Here is a 15,661-nt window from a genome sequence, read left to right on the forward strand (position 1 = left end):
GTATTTGTCATACACACTGGAAACAATGAAGCAATTTACCACAGGTAATACAGATGAAACAGAGAGTCATGAGCATCTTGTGATCTAAGGGCTGTCACTTACTCATAGGGAAGCATTTGGGAGGAGGAGACCAGCCATTCTCTGTACACGTCATCGTGTCTTGACCATTTGGAAGACTGTAGTCAGGGTAACAATTGACTGTTACAGATTGACCCTGAACATATGTTATTCCTGATGAAGGTTCTCCATTCTCCACATAATGGAAAACACAATGCTCTAAGAAATATAAAAATTAAAAATTAAAAAAAGCTTTCAAACTAAACTAAGTTAAATGTTATCTTGAAAATTGCTTAAGGAGCATACTTCACATTCAAAAATAAAATTAATAGCAAATGTTTAAGAGAGTAGCATTTATCTTTACTTTGTTTAAAAAATATGCAAGTAATAAAGGTATTCCATTGTTTCAATTGTATGTATACATTTCATGAAGAACTCACAAAGGACAGAAACTAGCCTTTTTGTTCACAAATTCTTTTGACGGTCTTATTTTTGTCATGAGGAACTTAACTGTCGTTGTGTATGTACTTTCTCTTTAAAGGATTAAACATAAAGACAAAGGCATTGGCTTACTGAGGCATGGAACTTTAGGCTGCCATCCATCTGTTGTGCAATGAAGGTAGTCCCAGTATGACTTTGATGGGGTTACAAACCCGTAGTCACAGTAATAGCTGTACTTATTTCCTAATTGTGCTGGAAAGTAGTGTCTCCGACTTTCTTCATAATATAGATGTCCATTTGCAAACTGTGGAAACTCACATAGTTTCACTTGAAATAAAAATAAATAAATAAAACAACCAGAAAACAATGACATCTGAGATAAAACTCTTGATTAGTAAATGACTCTCAGTTAATAAAATAACTAAATGACAGGACTGTAGGTGTAGTGGACAAGAAAATAAAACAAAAGACAGCTTTGGTTTGTGAGGATGTTTCAACATGATTTCAAGTTACAGCTAATATGCTACCAGAGAATTGTATAAGAAGCATTTGTTAAAATCCAATATAACTGCTTATTTATCATGTTCACTGCAATTAAAATATTTTATTAATATGGACTCATAAGGAGCTATTCCCCCACCTTTGTATTGAAATGCTGTATTGTACATTATATTAAGTTTATATGTAATATATATAATTAACTTATTATATGTAATTATTTGCGAGCATTATTTATAGTTTGTACATTAGTCTGAAATAATATCACATTTTCAGGAAGTATGATTTTGCTTCAGAAAGCCTCATGCAATATATTAAAATTTATTTCAACAAATATGTATAAAAACAAATTTTATTAATCTTGCTCATTTGTTTATTTTTTGTGTTATGCAAGAAATTTTTCAAAAAAAATTACACACTTATCACATAGCTTGCAAATTATAGTTCTTTTTATCTTAAATGTTCTTCTTCAACAATTCTGAGAATCATACTTTTTATAGGTCATCAATAAGTTAAATTAGCTCACTGAGATTTTTATTTTAAAAAGTAACAAAAGGCAGGTCACCATCATCTGGACTCATGGCCTGCCCATAGACTGCTGAGAACCCAGAAGAGCCTCAGAGGCCCTCTCCCACCTGATCCCACAAGTCAGTCCCCCATTTCTTCCTCACTTACTATCCAGGGAGAGATCACCAGGAATTTTCAGAATACAGGTAGCATAGAGCTGTCTGGGAACTGTCTGTTAAGGCCCAGAGTCATAGCTGGGTCACCTCTATCAGGACACATTGTCTGCTCACAGAGAGCTGAAGACATAGGAGCAATTTCCTCCTCAGCCCACAGGCCCACAGACTCACAGACACACAGTAAAGCTCCAGTCAGAAACAGGATCAACTAAAATCACATATAACAAGGTGACAAGATACAAGTTCAAGAACCTAAACAGTGGAAACCAAGAAAACCCTGCAACATAAGAACCCAGTTCTTCCACCACAGCAAGTTGGATATCCCAACTCATCAGAAAAACAAGCTATAGACTATGTTCATATTTCATGATGATAATGGAGATCCTTGAGACTCACATAAATAATTCCCTTAAAGATATACACAAGAATACAGTTACACAAGTAGAAGCCCTTAAAAAGAAAAAAAAAATCGCTTAAAAAACTACAGAAAAGCATAACCAAACAGGTGAAGGAATTAAAAATGAAAATATAAACAATAAAGAAATCATAAAAAAGACAATCCTAAATATATAAAGCCTAGGAGAGAAATCAGGAGTTATAAATGCAAGTACCAACAATAGAATACAAGAGATGTCAGAGAGGATCTTGGGGGCAGAAGATAACATAGGAAAATTTGACACAACGGTCAGAGAAAATGCAAAATTCAAAAAACTGCTAACCCAAAACATCCAGAATATTTAGGACATAATGAGAAGACCAAACCTAAGGATCATAGGTGTAGAAAGTGTAAAGACTCTCAACTAAAAGGCCCACTAAATATCCTCAACAAAATCATACAAGAAAACTTCCTTAACCTAAAGAAAGAACAGACCATGAACATACAAGAAGCCTAGAGAACTCCAAATAGAGTGGACCAAAAAATTTCCTCCTGACACATAACAGTTAAAATATCTGATGTCCAAGACAAAGAATACAAAAAGGAGTAAGGGAAAAAAGAACAAGTAACAAAGAAAGACAGACCAATAATAATTACACCAGTCTCTTCTCAACAGAGACTATGAAAGCTAAAAGATCCTAGACACACGTCATATAGAACCTAAAAGAATAGAAATGTCAGCCCAGGCTACTATACTCAGCGAAACTCTCAATTTCCATAGACAAATAAAGCAAGATGTTCCAGAACAATACCAGATTTACAAAATACCTGTCCATAAACCCAGCCCTACAAAGGATAATAGATGGAAAGCTCCAATACAAGAAGGAAAACTACACCCAAGGAAAAGCAAGAAAATGATTTTTTTGCAACACAACTGAAAGAAGAACAACACACAAACATAATTTGTCCCCCCCCAAAAAGGAAACAACAATCATTATTCCTTAATATCTCTTAACATCAATGGACTCAATTCTCCAATGTAAATATAGACTATTAGACTGGACATGTAAACAGGATCCAACATTTCTCTGCATACAGAAAATGCTTCTCAATGACAAAGAAAGATACTACATCAGAGCAAAAGGCTGGGAAAAAACTTTCCAAACATATGGTCCCAACAAAAAGCTAGAGTAGCCATTCTAATGTCGAATAAAATAGAATTTCAATGAAAAGTTATCAAAAGAGATAAGGAAGGACACTAGTTACTCACCACAAGAAAATCTATCAAGAAGAACTGTCAGTCCTGAACATCTATGCACCAAATCCAAGGGAACCCACATTTGTAAAACACAGCCTATGAAAGCTCAAACATATATTGCACCACACACAATAATACTGAGAGACTTCAACACCCCATTCTCTTCAATGGACAGAACATGGAAGAAGAAACTGAACAGAGAAACAGTGAAATTAGACGTTATGAACCAAATGGATTTAACATTTAACCTCTATAGAAAATGCCCTTCTAAAACAAAAGAATATAACCTCTTCTGAGCACCTCATGGTACCTTCTCCATAACTGAACATATAGTTGGTCAAAAACCAGGCCTCAACAGATACAAGAAGATTGTAACACTCCCATGCATCTTATTGAACCACTGTAGGCTAAGGCTGGTCTTCAATAACAACAAGAACAATAAAAGTCTCACATATTCAAGGAAGCTGAACACTACTCTGCTAAATGAAAACATGGTCAAGGAAAAAGAAAGAAAATAATTAAGAATTTTTAAAAATTTGACAAAAATTAAGGCACAACATACCCAAATTTATGGAATGCAATGAAACAGTACTAAGAGGAAAACTCATAGCTCTAAGTGCCTACAAATAAATAAATAAATAAATAAATAAAATTTGGAGAGAGCATACACTAGCAGCTTGATAGCACAAATGATATCCCTAAAATAAAAAGAAGTAGATAGAATCAGACCTTTACCAACCCCACATCTGATAAAGGCCTAATATTCAAGGTATACAAAGAACTCACCAAGTTAGACACCAGAGACTCAAACAACCCTATTAAAAAATGGAATACAGAGCTAAACAAAAGTTCTCAATTGAGGAATATCGAATGGCTGAGAAGCATCTAAGGAAGTGCTCGACGTCATTAACTATCAGGGAAATGAAAAATGAAAGAACCCTGAGATTCCACCTCACACCAGTCAGATTGGCCAAGATCCAAAACTCAGATGACAGCAGATGCTGACAAAGATGTGGAGAAAGAGGAACACTTCTCCACTGCTGGTGGGGTTGTAAACTGATACAACCACTCTGGAAATCAGTCTGGTGGTTCCTCAGAAAAATGGATATAATAGTACTACCTGAAGACCCAGTTATTCCACTTCTGGGCATTTACCCCAGAGATGCTCCAAAATACAACAAAGATACATGCACCACAATGTTCATTGCAGCTCTATTCATAATAGCCAGAAGCTGGAAAGAACCCAGACGCCCTTCAGTAGATGAATGGATACAAAAATTGTGGTATATTTACACAATGGAGTACTACTCAGCTATCACAAACAATGACTTTATGAAATTCTTAAGAAAAAGATGGATCTAAAGAATATCATCCTGAGTGAGATAACCCAGTCACAAAAGAACAGACAAAATATGCAGTCACTGATAATTTGATACGAACAGCAGAAACCTCGAACACCACAGAAACAACTCACAGACTATATTAAATTCAAGAAAAATCAAAAGCCGAAAATAAATAAATAAATAAATAAAAGGAAAATGAAAAACCATTATGCTTAATCTTTACATACCAAGTAAACTTTGACTATTTCCAGGTTACATCTTGTTTTACATGTACTTTATGCTCATTGTAACTAGTAGGATTTTAATGCATAGTATCAAAACTTTAAAAAAAATCAAGTACTGACAAAAATGTATTCATATACTTTCATGCAAAAATGCTTAAAATTTGTGCATTTATCTTTGTTTTTTAAAATAAAGTTGTTCAATTTATAAAAAAAGAAAAAAAGTTAATAAAAAATGCAAAATGTTAAAGAATAAAAAATAAAGAAAGAGAAATTCTGACTAATTCCCCTCATGACCACCGATACAAAATTGCTCAATAAAATTCTTAAAAACATAATTTAAAAACACATCAAATCATCATTCACCATGATCAAATAGGCTTTATTCCAGGCATACATTGATGGTTCAATGTACAAAAATCCATCAATATAACCTATCAACATAACAAACTCAAAGAGAGAAAACACACTATCATCTCGTTAGATGCTGAGAAATCATTTGACAAAATTGAACGCCCATTAATGTTAAAAGTCTTGGAAAGATCAGAAATCCAAGGCCCATAGTTAAACATAGTGAAAGCAATATATAGCAAACCGGGAGCCAGCATCAAACCAAATGGAGAGAAGCTTTAAGCAATCTCACTAAACTTAGGGACTAGACAAAGCTGCCCACTCTCCCCCTATCTATTGGATTTAGTACTTGAATTTCTGTCCAGAGCATTTAGACAGCAAAAGAAAGTTAAAGGTACACAAATTTTAAAGGAAGAAGTCAAAACATCAACATTTTCAGATGATATGATAGTATACTTTAGTGACCTAAAAAAATCCACCAAAAACTTCTACAGCTGATAAAAAACTTCAGTAGAGTTGCTGGATATAAAATTAACTCAAACAAGTCAGTTGCCTTTCTCTTCTCAAAAGATAAACACCGTAAGAAAGAAATTAAAGAAATGACACCTTTCACAATAGTCACAAACAATATGAAATACCTTGGTGTGACCCTTACTAAGCAAGTAAAAGATCTATGTAACATGAACATTCAGTCTTTGAACTAGGAAATTAAAGAAGACCTCAAAAAAAAAAAAAAAAAAAAAAAAAAAAGAAAGAAAAGAAAAAGAAAGATCTCCCATGCTTATGAATTGGAAGGATCAACATAGTAAAAATTGCAATCTTACCAAAAGCCATCTACACTTTCAATGCAATCCCCATCAAAAAACCAAGTCAAGTCTTCATAGGGTTAGAAAAAGCAATTTGCAAATTGACTTGGAATAACAAAAAACACAGGACATTGAAAACTATTCTCAACATTAAAAGAACTTCTGGGGGAGTCACCATCCCTGACCTCAAGCTCTTTTACACAGCAATAGTGATAAAAACTCCATGATATTTGTACAGAGACAGGAAGGCATATGAATGGAATAGAATTGAAGACCCAGAAATGAACCCACACACCTATGGTCACTTCATCTTTTACAATGGAGCTAAAAACTTTCAATAGAAAAAGCCTTTTCAACAAAAGGTGTTGGTTCAACTGGCAGTCAGCATGTAGAAGAATGAAAATCAATCTTTTTTTATCTCCTTGTACAAAGCTCAAGTGCAAGTGGATCAAAAACCTCCACACAAAATCAGGTACAATGAAACTAATAGAACAGAAAGTGAGAAAGAGCTTAAAACATACAGGCACTGGTAAAAATTTCCTGAACAGAACACCAATGGCTTATGCTCTAAAATCAAGATTCAACAAATTTGAACTCATGAAATTGCAAAGTTTTTTTAAGGCTAAGGACACTGTCAAGAAGACAAAACAGTAGCCAACAGATTGGAAAACAATCGTTACCAATTCTATATCTGATAGAAAGTTAATATCCAATATATAAAAGAACCCAAGAAATTAGACTCCAGAGAATCAAATTATTCTATTAAAAAATCAGTGTACCCAAGGAAGTGCTCAACATCATTAGCCATCAGGGAAATAAAAATCAAAACAAGCCTGAGATTCCACCTCACACCAGTCAGAATGACTTAAGATCAAAAATTCAGATGACAGCAGATGCTGGCGAGGATGCCGAAAAAGAGGAACACTTCTCCACTGTCAGTGGGGTTGTTAACTGGTATAACCACTCTGGAAATCAGTCTGGCAATTCCTCAGAAAATTGGACATAGTACTACCTGAAGACCCAGTTATTCCACTCCTGTGCATATACCCCAGACACGCTCCAACACACAACAAAGATACATGAACCACAATGTTCATAGCAGCCCTATTTATAATAGCCAGAATCTGGAAAGAACCCAGATGTCCTTCAGTAGATGAATGGATACAAAAATTGTGGTACATTTATACAATGGAGTACTACTCAGCTATCACAAACAATGACTTTATGAAATTCTTAAGAAAAAGATGGATCTAAAGAATATCATCCTGAGTGAGATAACCCAGTCACAAAAGGACATAATATGCAGTCACTGATAATTGAATACTAACCCCAGAAAGCTCTGAACACCCCAGAAACAACTCACAGACTATATGAAGTTCAAGAAAATAAAAAGAAATTGAAAAAACATTATGCTTAATCTTTACACACCAAGAAAACTTTGACTAATTCCCGGTTACATCTCGTTTTACATGTACTTTATGCTCATTGTAACTAGTAAGATCTTAATGCACACTATCAAACCTTTAAAAAATCCAAGTACTGACAAAAATGTATTTTTATACTTTTATACAAAAATGCTTAAAATCTATACTTTTATCTTTGTTTTTTAAAATAATGTTGTTCAATTTTTAAAAATCAGTACAGAGAAATATAGAATTATCAATTTAGGAATATCAAGTGGGTGAGAAGCACCTAAAAAATGCTCAAAATCCATAGTCATCAAGAAATTGCAAATCAAACAACCCTAAGATTTTACCTCACACCAGTCAGTATGGGTAAGACAAAAACTCAGGTGACAGCAGATGCTGATGAGGATGTAGAGAAAGAGAAACACTTCTTTGTTGGTGGGATTGCGAGTTGGTACAACCACACTGGAAATCAGTCTGGCAGTTCCTCAGATAATTGGACATAGTACTACCTGAAGACCCACCTAATCCACTCCTTGGCTTATATCTCAAAGATGCTATAACATATAATAAGGACACATGCTCCACCATATTCATCACAGCCTTATTTATAATAGCCAGAAGGTGGAAAGAACCCACAAGTCCTTTAACAGACGAATGGACACAGAAATTGTGGCACATTTACACAATGGAGTACTACACAGCTATTAGAAACAATGACTTTATAAAATTCCCATGCAAATTGATGGAACTAGAAACTATCATCCTGGGTGAGGTAACCCAGTCACAAAAAGAAGCACATGCTACATACTCACTGATAAATAGATAGTAGCCTCAAAATGGTCTGCATACCCAAGAAACAATTCAGAAACCTAATGAAGCTTGAAAAGAAAAAAAAAGTCAGAACGTGGATGCCTCAGCTCTCCTTATAAGGGAGAACAAATAATTCATGGGAGAAAACACAAGGTCAAATAGAGGAGCAGAGATTGAGGAAAAGATCATTCATAGACTGCCTCACTTTGGGAAGCCCATTTGCCACCTCCAAACTCTAATACTATTGCTGATGCCAAGAAGTGCTTACTGTCAGGAACCAGATATGGATGCTTCATCAGAGGCTCTGCAAGTGCCAAAGAGATACAATTGAGAATGCTATCAGCTAACTATGGGACTTAACTTGGGAACCCCAATGAAAAAGCTATTAAAAGGACTGACAGAGCTGAAAGCGTCATGGGAAGAACAACATTATCAACCAACCAAACCTTCCAGAACTTCCAAGATCTAAACACCAACCTTTAAGCACACATAGAGAGACCTATGGCTCATTATGCATATGTAGTAACAGATAGCGTTGTCTGGCATCAATGGGAGAAGAGGCCTTTCGTCCAGTGAAGTTTTGTTTTTTTGCAGTGTAGGGGAATGCCAAGGTACCAAGTTAGAGTGAGTGATTGGGAGAGGAAGCACCTTCGTGGATTCAAGTGGAGGGGGACTGGGGATAGGACATGGGAAGGGGATAGCATTTGAAATGTAAATACAGAAAATTTCCAATAGAATTTTTTAAAAAGTAACACAAAGGAGGAATGGCTTAGAGTAGAAATATCACTATTACCACAGTTCTCATACTTATACCTAATCTTCATTTTCCAGTGGGCACAAGTGAATATGTTTATCCCCTTTATACACAATTCTTGAAACGAACATATTATTCATTATAGTACACGATCAGCTGAGGTGGTCAATTCCTAAATGGGCCTTGTTTGACATCTTATACTTTTTAGATGCAGGCTGTGGCTGCATCAGCAGTGATTGTTGGGCCATATATCACAGAGTTGATGCACTCTACTCAGACTACTGATCAATCTATTTAGCAATTTTCACAACTATTCTGAATATGATGAACACAGCACAAGATCTTCTAGTTTTTACTGCTCTTTAATCCAAGACCTCATTTTTGTTGATAAATCTCATCCTACTACACATTCAACATGACGCAAAAGATTAATTTCTAGAATCACTTCTAACACAGATTCACTATCACAATCTCCTATATTCTTCCATTTGTTATTTTATAGTGTATTTCCCAAAATAGTAAAAGATTTGATTAAAATTATGAATAATTAAACATCTCTGAGGAGTAAGAACTACATATTCTATGTACAAAATAGTTATTTAATAAAATTACAGAGTGATTAATCATCTTTATCTTATTCTGAGAATATATGAAAGTTCACTGTAAAAGAAATAAAATTCATATATACTTAAAGCACACACAGTCCAGGTATATTTGAGCTGATCTACATTTTGGAAAGTCATACATTGTTGGGTTTGTGGCTCACTGCACTGTACTGATTCCACACTTGTAATTGTAAGCCTACTCAAAAGCCCATGGCAAGGATGTCATAAGATCTCCATGAAGAGACACATGTTAATTCTGTTTTTAAAATAAATTGACTTAACACTGAACAATCTTCTAAGTAAACACCACCACTACTACCACCATGAAAATAATAAAAATTAACAATCATTGATTATTGATAGCTCTCAATATAATAGATGCAATTCTCCAATAAAAATCACACAGGCTAACCGAATAGATATTGAAAATGATATCAACCTTTCTGCTGCATACAAGAAACATACCTCAACATCAGAAATGGGTATTTCTTCATAGTAAAAGGCTAGAAAGATATTTCCCTAGCAAATGGACCCAACAAGCAAGATCATGTATATTGATTGTCCTGCAGCCATTTGTATTTTGATGTTAATTCCACTTCCCCCAAGAAGGGCTGCCTAGTCACATGATCATGTGACTTCATCAGAACCTGCCCATTGTAATTAGTAAAGGCAAGAGCTGGTGATTGGGCAGGGGAAGGGAGGTGGAGAGGAAAAGGGAGAATGAGGGCGGAAAGAGAAGTACCAAGAGGAGGAGGACCAAGATGTAGATCGAGAAGGATGAACTAGATCCAGGTGGACTTAATTGGTGATAGGTAGCTATGAACATTTTAAGAATTTTATAGGTCTTTAATCCCATATAGAAAGGCAGTTTGTAGTTTTATCTATTAGATGTAATCTTATTGAGTAGAGGGTTTGTGGATTGAAAGTTTGATATATAAACCTGTATGAAAAGCTATCGCGGGCCTTAGAGTCATGTTTGTGCTGAGCGGGGCAGTAATTCCACCCTGGTTAGAGTCAGTTGAGCACTCAGAGTAAGATCGCTTGGACAGAGTGACAGAGTCCGTGTACCCGCTCCATACTAGAAGTTGTGCCCGCGGGCCTGATAAAGAGATAAGCAATTCCTTTTTTAATATTTATTGCAACACATGTAGCCATGCTAATAGCTAAGAAAATAAAATTCAAGCCAAATTAATCATTACTGGTGCAGAAAGAAACTTCATACTAATCAAATAAAAATATTTCATGAGTATGACAACTCAATTCTGAACATCTGCTCCAGATGCTAGGGCACCCACATGCATAAAAAAAATATCAAACAGACTAACAAAGAACAAAAAAATTACATAACACATCTTGGACACCATATATTAATAGTGGAAGACTTCAACACCCCTCTCTTACCAATGGGCATGTCATACAGACAGAAAAGAAACATATACAAAAATAGAACTGAGAGACATTATGAACCAAATGGACTTAACAGAAATCTATACAACTTTTCACCTGAACTCAAAAAATATACCTTTGTCTCAACACCTCACAGAACTTTCTCCAAACCTGCCTAATACTCAGTCACAAATCAAGTCTCAACAGATACAAGAAAATTGAAATAAAACCCTATATCTTATCAAACTACATGGATTAAAATTGAATTTGAACAACAGCAAGTCCATAAACTCATAGAAACTGAACAACTGTCTACTGAATGATGACTGGTTTAAGGGGAAAAAAGAACGTAAGGCTTCTAGTATTCAATGAAAATGAAGGCACAACATACCAAATATATAGGACACAATGAAAGTGGTATTAAGAGGAAAATTTATAGCACTAAGTGCCTTCATTTTTAAAGAAATTATGGAGATATCATAGTAGTTATTTAACAGCACACCTGAAAGCTCTAGAAGGGGAGAAAACAGCAGAAAATTAACCAACTTGGAGATAAGAAACAATATAGGGCTGAAATCAATAAAATAGAAACAAATAAATTAGTTGGTAGAAGGAAGCACCTATGTTTGAAAGAGCTATCTAATGAAGCCAAAGGCAACATGATAAATTAAAGAAAAATTTGACAGAATAGGACATGCTCAACTCTCATGAGAACATAGAGAAAAGAGTGGTTACTTAAGAAAGAGCAGTACAAAGAGTTGAGGAGAGCCAGTTTTACTGGAACATGTTGCAGATAAAGAACAAGATAGTCACAAGTGAAGGAAGGAGGAGCCAAAGAAGGAGGAGTCAGAGGCTGAGTAAAAACAGATTGAATCAGTCAGTTTGTAGAGGAGTTTAAGCCAGAGGACATGAGTTGAATGAGCCAGTCAGAGTTCAGAAAGAACTAGGAAGGTGAGATCTTACTCATCAGTAGGTCTCAAAGGTTGTAAACATTCTTGGCCTAGATAAGATTATACAGAGGCTAGAGAAAAGCTTACAGAACTAGGCATAAGTTAGCAGAGAGAGGCATTAAGCCTATGAGACAACAATTACTCAGGAGAATAAAAGTTATTTTTACACTGGCTGTTAAACAGAATTTGGGGAATCTTGCTGAAGATGGGGAAGAAAGATTATAGAAGACAGAGGAGTCAAGAACACCACAAGAAAACTCAGAGAGTCAAGTAATCTGGACTCTTGGGGTGAAATGGAGGGAAAAGAATGGTTTCTTATGAGGCAAATTTTATTAAAGGATATTTACTATGACGCAAATAAATTAGTAAAATTAATTCTTATATAACAATATTCTTACCCAATTATTTGATACAAACTTAGAAAATGTTTAATTAGAAAAAATGTACAGATGCACATATATTTAAGTAGAAGTAAATTAAAAATTTCAGGACAAAATGTAGAAACCTCAGTCCTTAGGAAAAAAACGTGTATTCGTCATATATTATTACGTAGCAAATATTGTGAGCTATAATAATATTTTATAAAATAAATAATTTTTTTTCAGTTTTCTATAATTTAAATATTACTTGAAATCTTAAATTTTAATATTACTTAAAATTTAAGTAATATTACATTGAATAATATTGACTTTTAAAACTAGAATATTTCTAAAGACTGTGCATAAATAAAAAGTTAAATATTTGTTATTACTATATTTTCATCTGTGCATGTTTAAAAGGCTAGCTTCAGGGATATGGCGATTAAAGATGGAAGTGAAGCTTACAGGTACATTTTGGAGCAGGGATCCAGCCCGTACTTGTACACTTCGAAACAGTTGATCTGGTTGCAGGATAAAAGCCATCTTTACAGGTATATGTGATTTTATCATCAGTTCTGTGTTTAATCCTATGAGGTTCGTAGTTACCATTAGGAATGTAAGGAGTCGTGCATGTCATTTCTGAAAATAAGCAGATATTAATAATGAGAAACATCTGATTTCATTAAGATTAAGAACACAAAAACTACATGGCTCACGGCCATTTCTTTGTACTGATAACTGTGAAGGAACATTGCCATGAATGCATCGTCAAGTGCATTACACATTAGTCAGGCTCCCTCTCTCTCGGGATGTATGAGTGCCTCTCTGGTATTGATTCTCTCTTGATACTATTGCATATAGTACCTCATAATTCTAACGATGACAGTAACTTCATCATATAAACCTTCAGAGCAAGAAACACGTTTCCTTCCACTTTGTAATTCTTTGATTGAAATGGCTGACCTTTGGGCCTACATATTAATAGTCATAGGCTCTGACTTTTACATATGCGTGAATATTTTACAGCTCTTTCTCTTTGAATTAAACATGTCCTTCGACTTATTTGGGAAAAACCTATTGAATACGGAAGAAGCATAGTATAATTTTCAACTTTCAGAATCATGAATCTAACTCTTACATACATCAAGCCATTCTTCAAATGTGTATTTTGTATCTAGTGTGCCTTAAATTATCTTGACCTAGATCTTCTCATTGATACAATTGCTTCATTAAAAATTATTTCACATAGCTATAGTTTCTGCATAAATAAATTTCTTTGCCTTATAGCTGGTTTATATGAGCATGTATTCTTCAGTAGTGTTTTTTTTCTTCCTCTGCACTTTGTGTCATTCAACATAGCCTCTGTATTTTTTTCTTTTCTTTTATTAAATTTATTTTTATTTACATTTCAAATGTTATCTATCTCCTTTCCCGGTTTTCCCTCCTAAAACCCCTATTCCATCCTGCTCCTCCTACTTCTATGTGGTGTGCTCTCCTTCCACCCAACCACCGACTCCCTTCCTGCCCTGGCATTCCCCCTACACTGGTGAGTCAAGCCTTCACAGGACCAAGGGCGTCTCCTCCCACTGATGCTCAGTAAGGCCATCCTCTGCTACATATGCAGCTAGAGCTATGGGTCGCTCCATGTGAATTTTTTGGTTAGTGGTTGAGTCCCTGAGAGCTCTTGGATCTCTGATTGGATGATATTGTTGTTCTTCCTATGATGTTGCAAATCCCTTCAGCGCCTTCATTCCTTTCTGTAATTCCTCCATTGATGACCCTGTTCTCAGTCCAGTGGTTGGCTGTGAGCATCCACCTCTGTATTTATCAAGTAACATATAAAGGCAGACTTATCTGAATTATACCAGTTTGCTCAACAGAGACTACAAAAGCTTGAAGATCCCAAGCAAATGACTTACAGACCCCAAGAAAATGCAAATGTGATCCCAGGCTACTATTCCCAGCAGAACTCTCAACATAGATGGAAAGACCAAGATATTCCATATCTCTGTAATTAAAGCCTGGCCCTTAAGGTAATAATTCTGTAGTTTTAATCAAAATTCATATAGATGTGTGAACCATGCTCATATGCAGAATTCAAAGGCATTTCCATTTTTTGTATTTGTTTGTTTGTTTTTTTTTTTTTTTTTTTGCCTTTCCATATATCACTCTAATGTGTACACTTAGTCCATAAAGGTGTGGCACTAATCTTTTCACTGGTATTAAATGTGTGTCATAGTATACATTTATTTCTTTTTTTAAATTCAACTCAATCCCTATTGAAGCCCTCTCCTGTACTTCCAGTCCCTCCACATAGATCCCATTGCCCATCCCTTCTACCCCATCTTCTCTGAAAAGGGGGATTCCCTGGATATCAGTCCACTCTGGCACATCAAGTCACTGCAATACTAGGCATATCCTCTCTCACTGAATCCAGACAATGCAGCCCAGTTAGGGGTAACAGAATCCACTGGCAGGCAACAAAGTCATGGACAAGTCCTTTCCTTATTTGTTGGGGTCCTGCATGAAGACAGATAATATACATAGTAGTAAAATATTGAGCTAAAATAATAATATAAGACTACTGTCGTGTTCTGAATATGCTTGGCCCAGGGAATGACACTATTAGGAGGTGTGTCCTTGATGGAATCGGTGTAGCCTTGTTGAAGGAAGTGCGTAACTGTTAGGGTGGACTTTGCTGGTTTTCTCCTGACTGCCTTTACATCAAGATGTAGAACTCTCAGCACCTTCTCCAGTGTCATGTTTTCCTGGATGCTGCCATGCTTTCTAACTTGATGATAATAAACTGAACCTTTGGATCTGTAAGCCAGACCCAGCTAAATGTTTCCTTGTTCATGGTGTCTCTCCATAGCAACAGACACCCTAAGATAACTACCTAAATCAAGTATGTCCCCTAATTTTTTATGCCATGTAACATTAATTTTAAATCAGCTTTGAGTGTGTTCCTTCAATTTTTTTCTTCACTTCACTCTGCCTGCCATATTTTAATAGAAGCATTGTAGTTTATGCTTTCCTATTTAGGTTTTTTTTTTCATAATATAGCTTAACTTAGTACCTTTTTAAGCTAAAGCTATAAGACACCAAACAACAACAATATGGCCCAGTATATAAGAGGACAAGCAAACAATACAGAAAGAACTTTGTAAAACTGTTTAAGCACAAAAAGGCTTTTGAAGATTACCCTAAGCTGCTAGCATAAACTCCTGATGATGTCTAATTAACTATCTGTCGATAATTTTTTCAAATGTATGGTGCCTTTTTTCCCTTGTACATTTTTCCAGATGTACAGTTTTCTTATTTAAAATGTTTAGTAGAGACATTTGAGATGGAATA

The 15,661-nt window shown here is 35.2% G+C and overlaps 1 protein-coding gene across 1 annotated transcript in view; it reads right to left on the bottom strand.

Moving 5' to 3' along the window:
- CFH (complement factor H) overlaps window positions 1–15,661 on the bottom strand; it is a 90,942-nt gene that overhangs the window by 43,068 nt on the left and 32,213 nt on the right. Inside the window, exons 7-9 of the mRNA XM_080918391.1 lie at window positions 12,773–12,946; window positions 631–825; window positions 103–276 (exon numbers count right to left, since the gene is read on the bottom strand). Of these exons, the coding sequence (XP_080774517.1) occupies window positions 103–276; window positions 631–825; window positions 12,773–12,946 (543 nt within the window). The remainder of the gene's footprint in view (window positions 1–102; window positions 277–630; window positions 826–12,772; window positions 12,947–15,661) is intronic.

The sequence above is a fragment of the Micromys minutus genome, assembly GCF_963924665.1.
Source record: "Micromys minutus genome assembly, chromosome: 6".
In the NCBI taxonomy this organism is placed as follows: domain Eukaryota; kingdom Metazoa; phylum Chordata; class Mammalia; order Rodentia; family Muridae; genus Micromys; species Micromys minutus.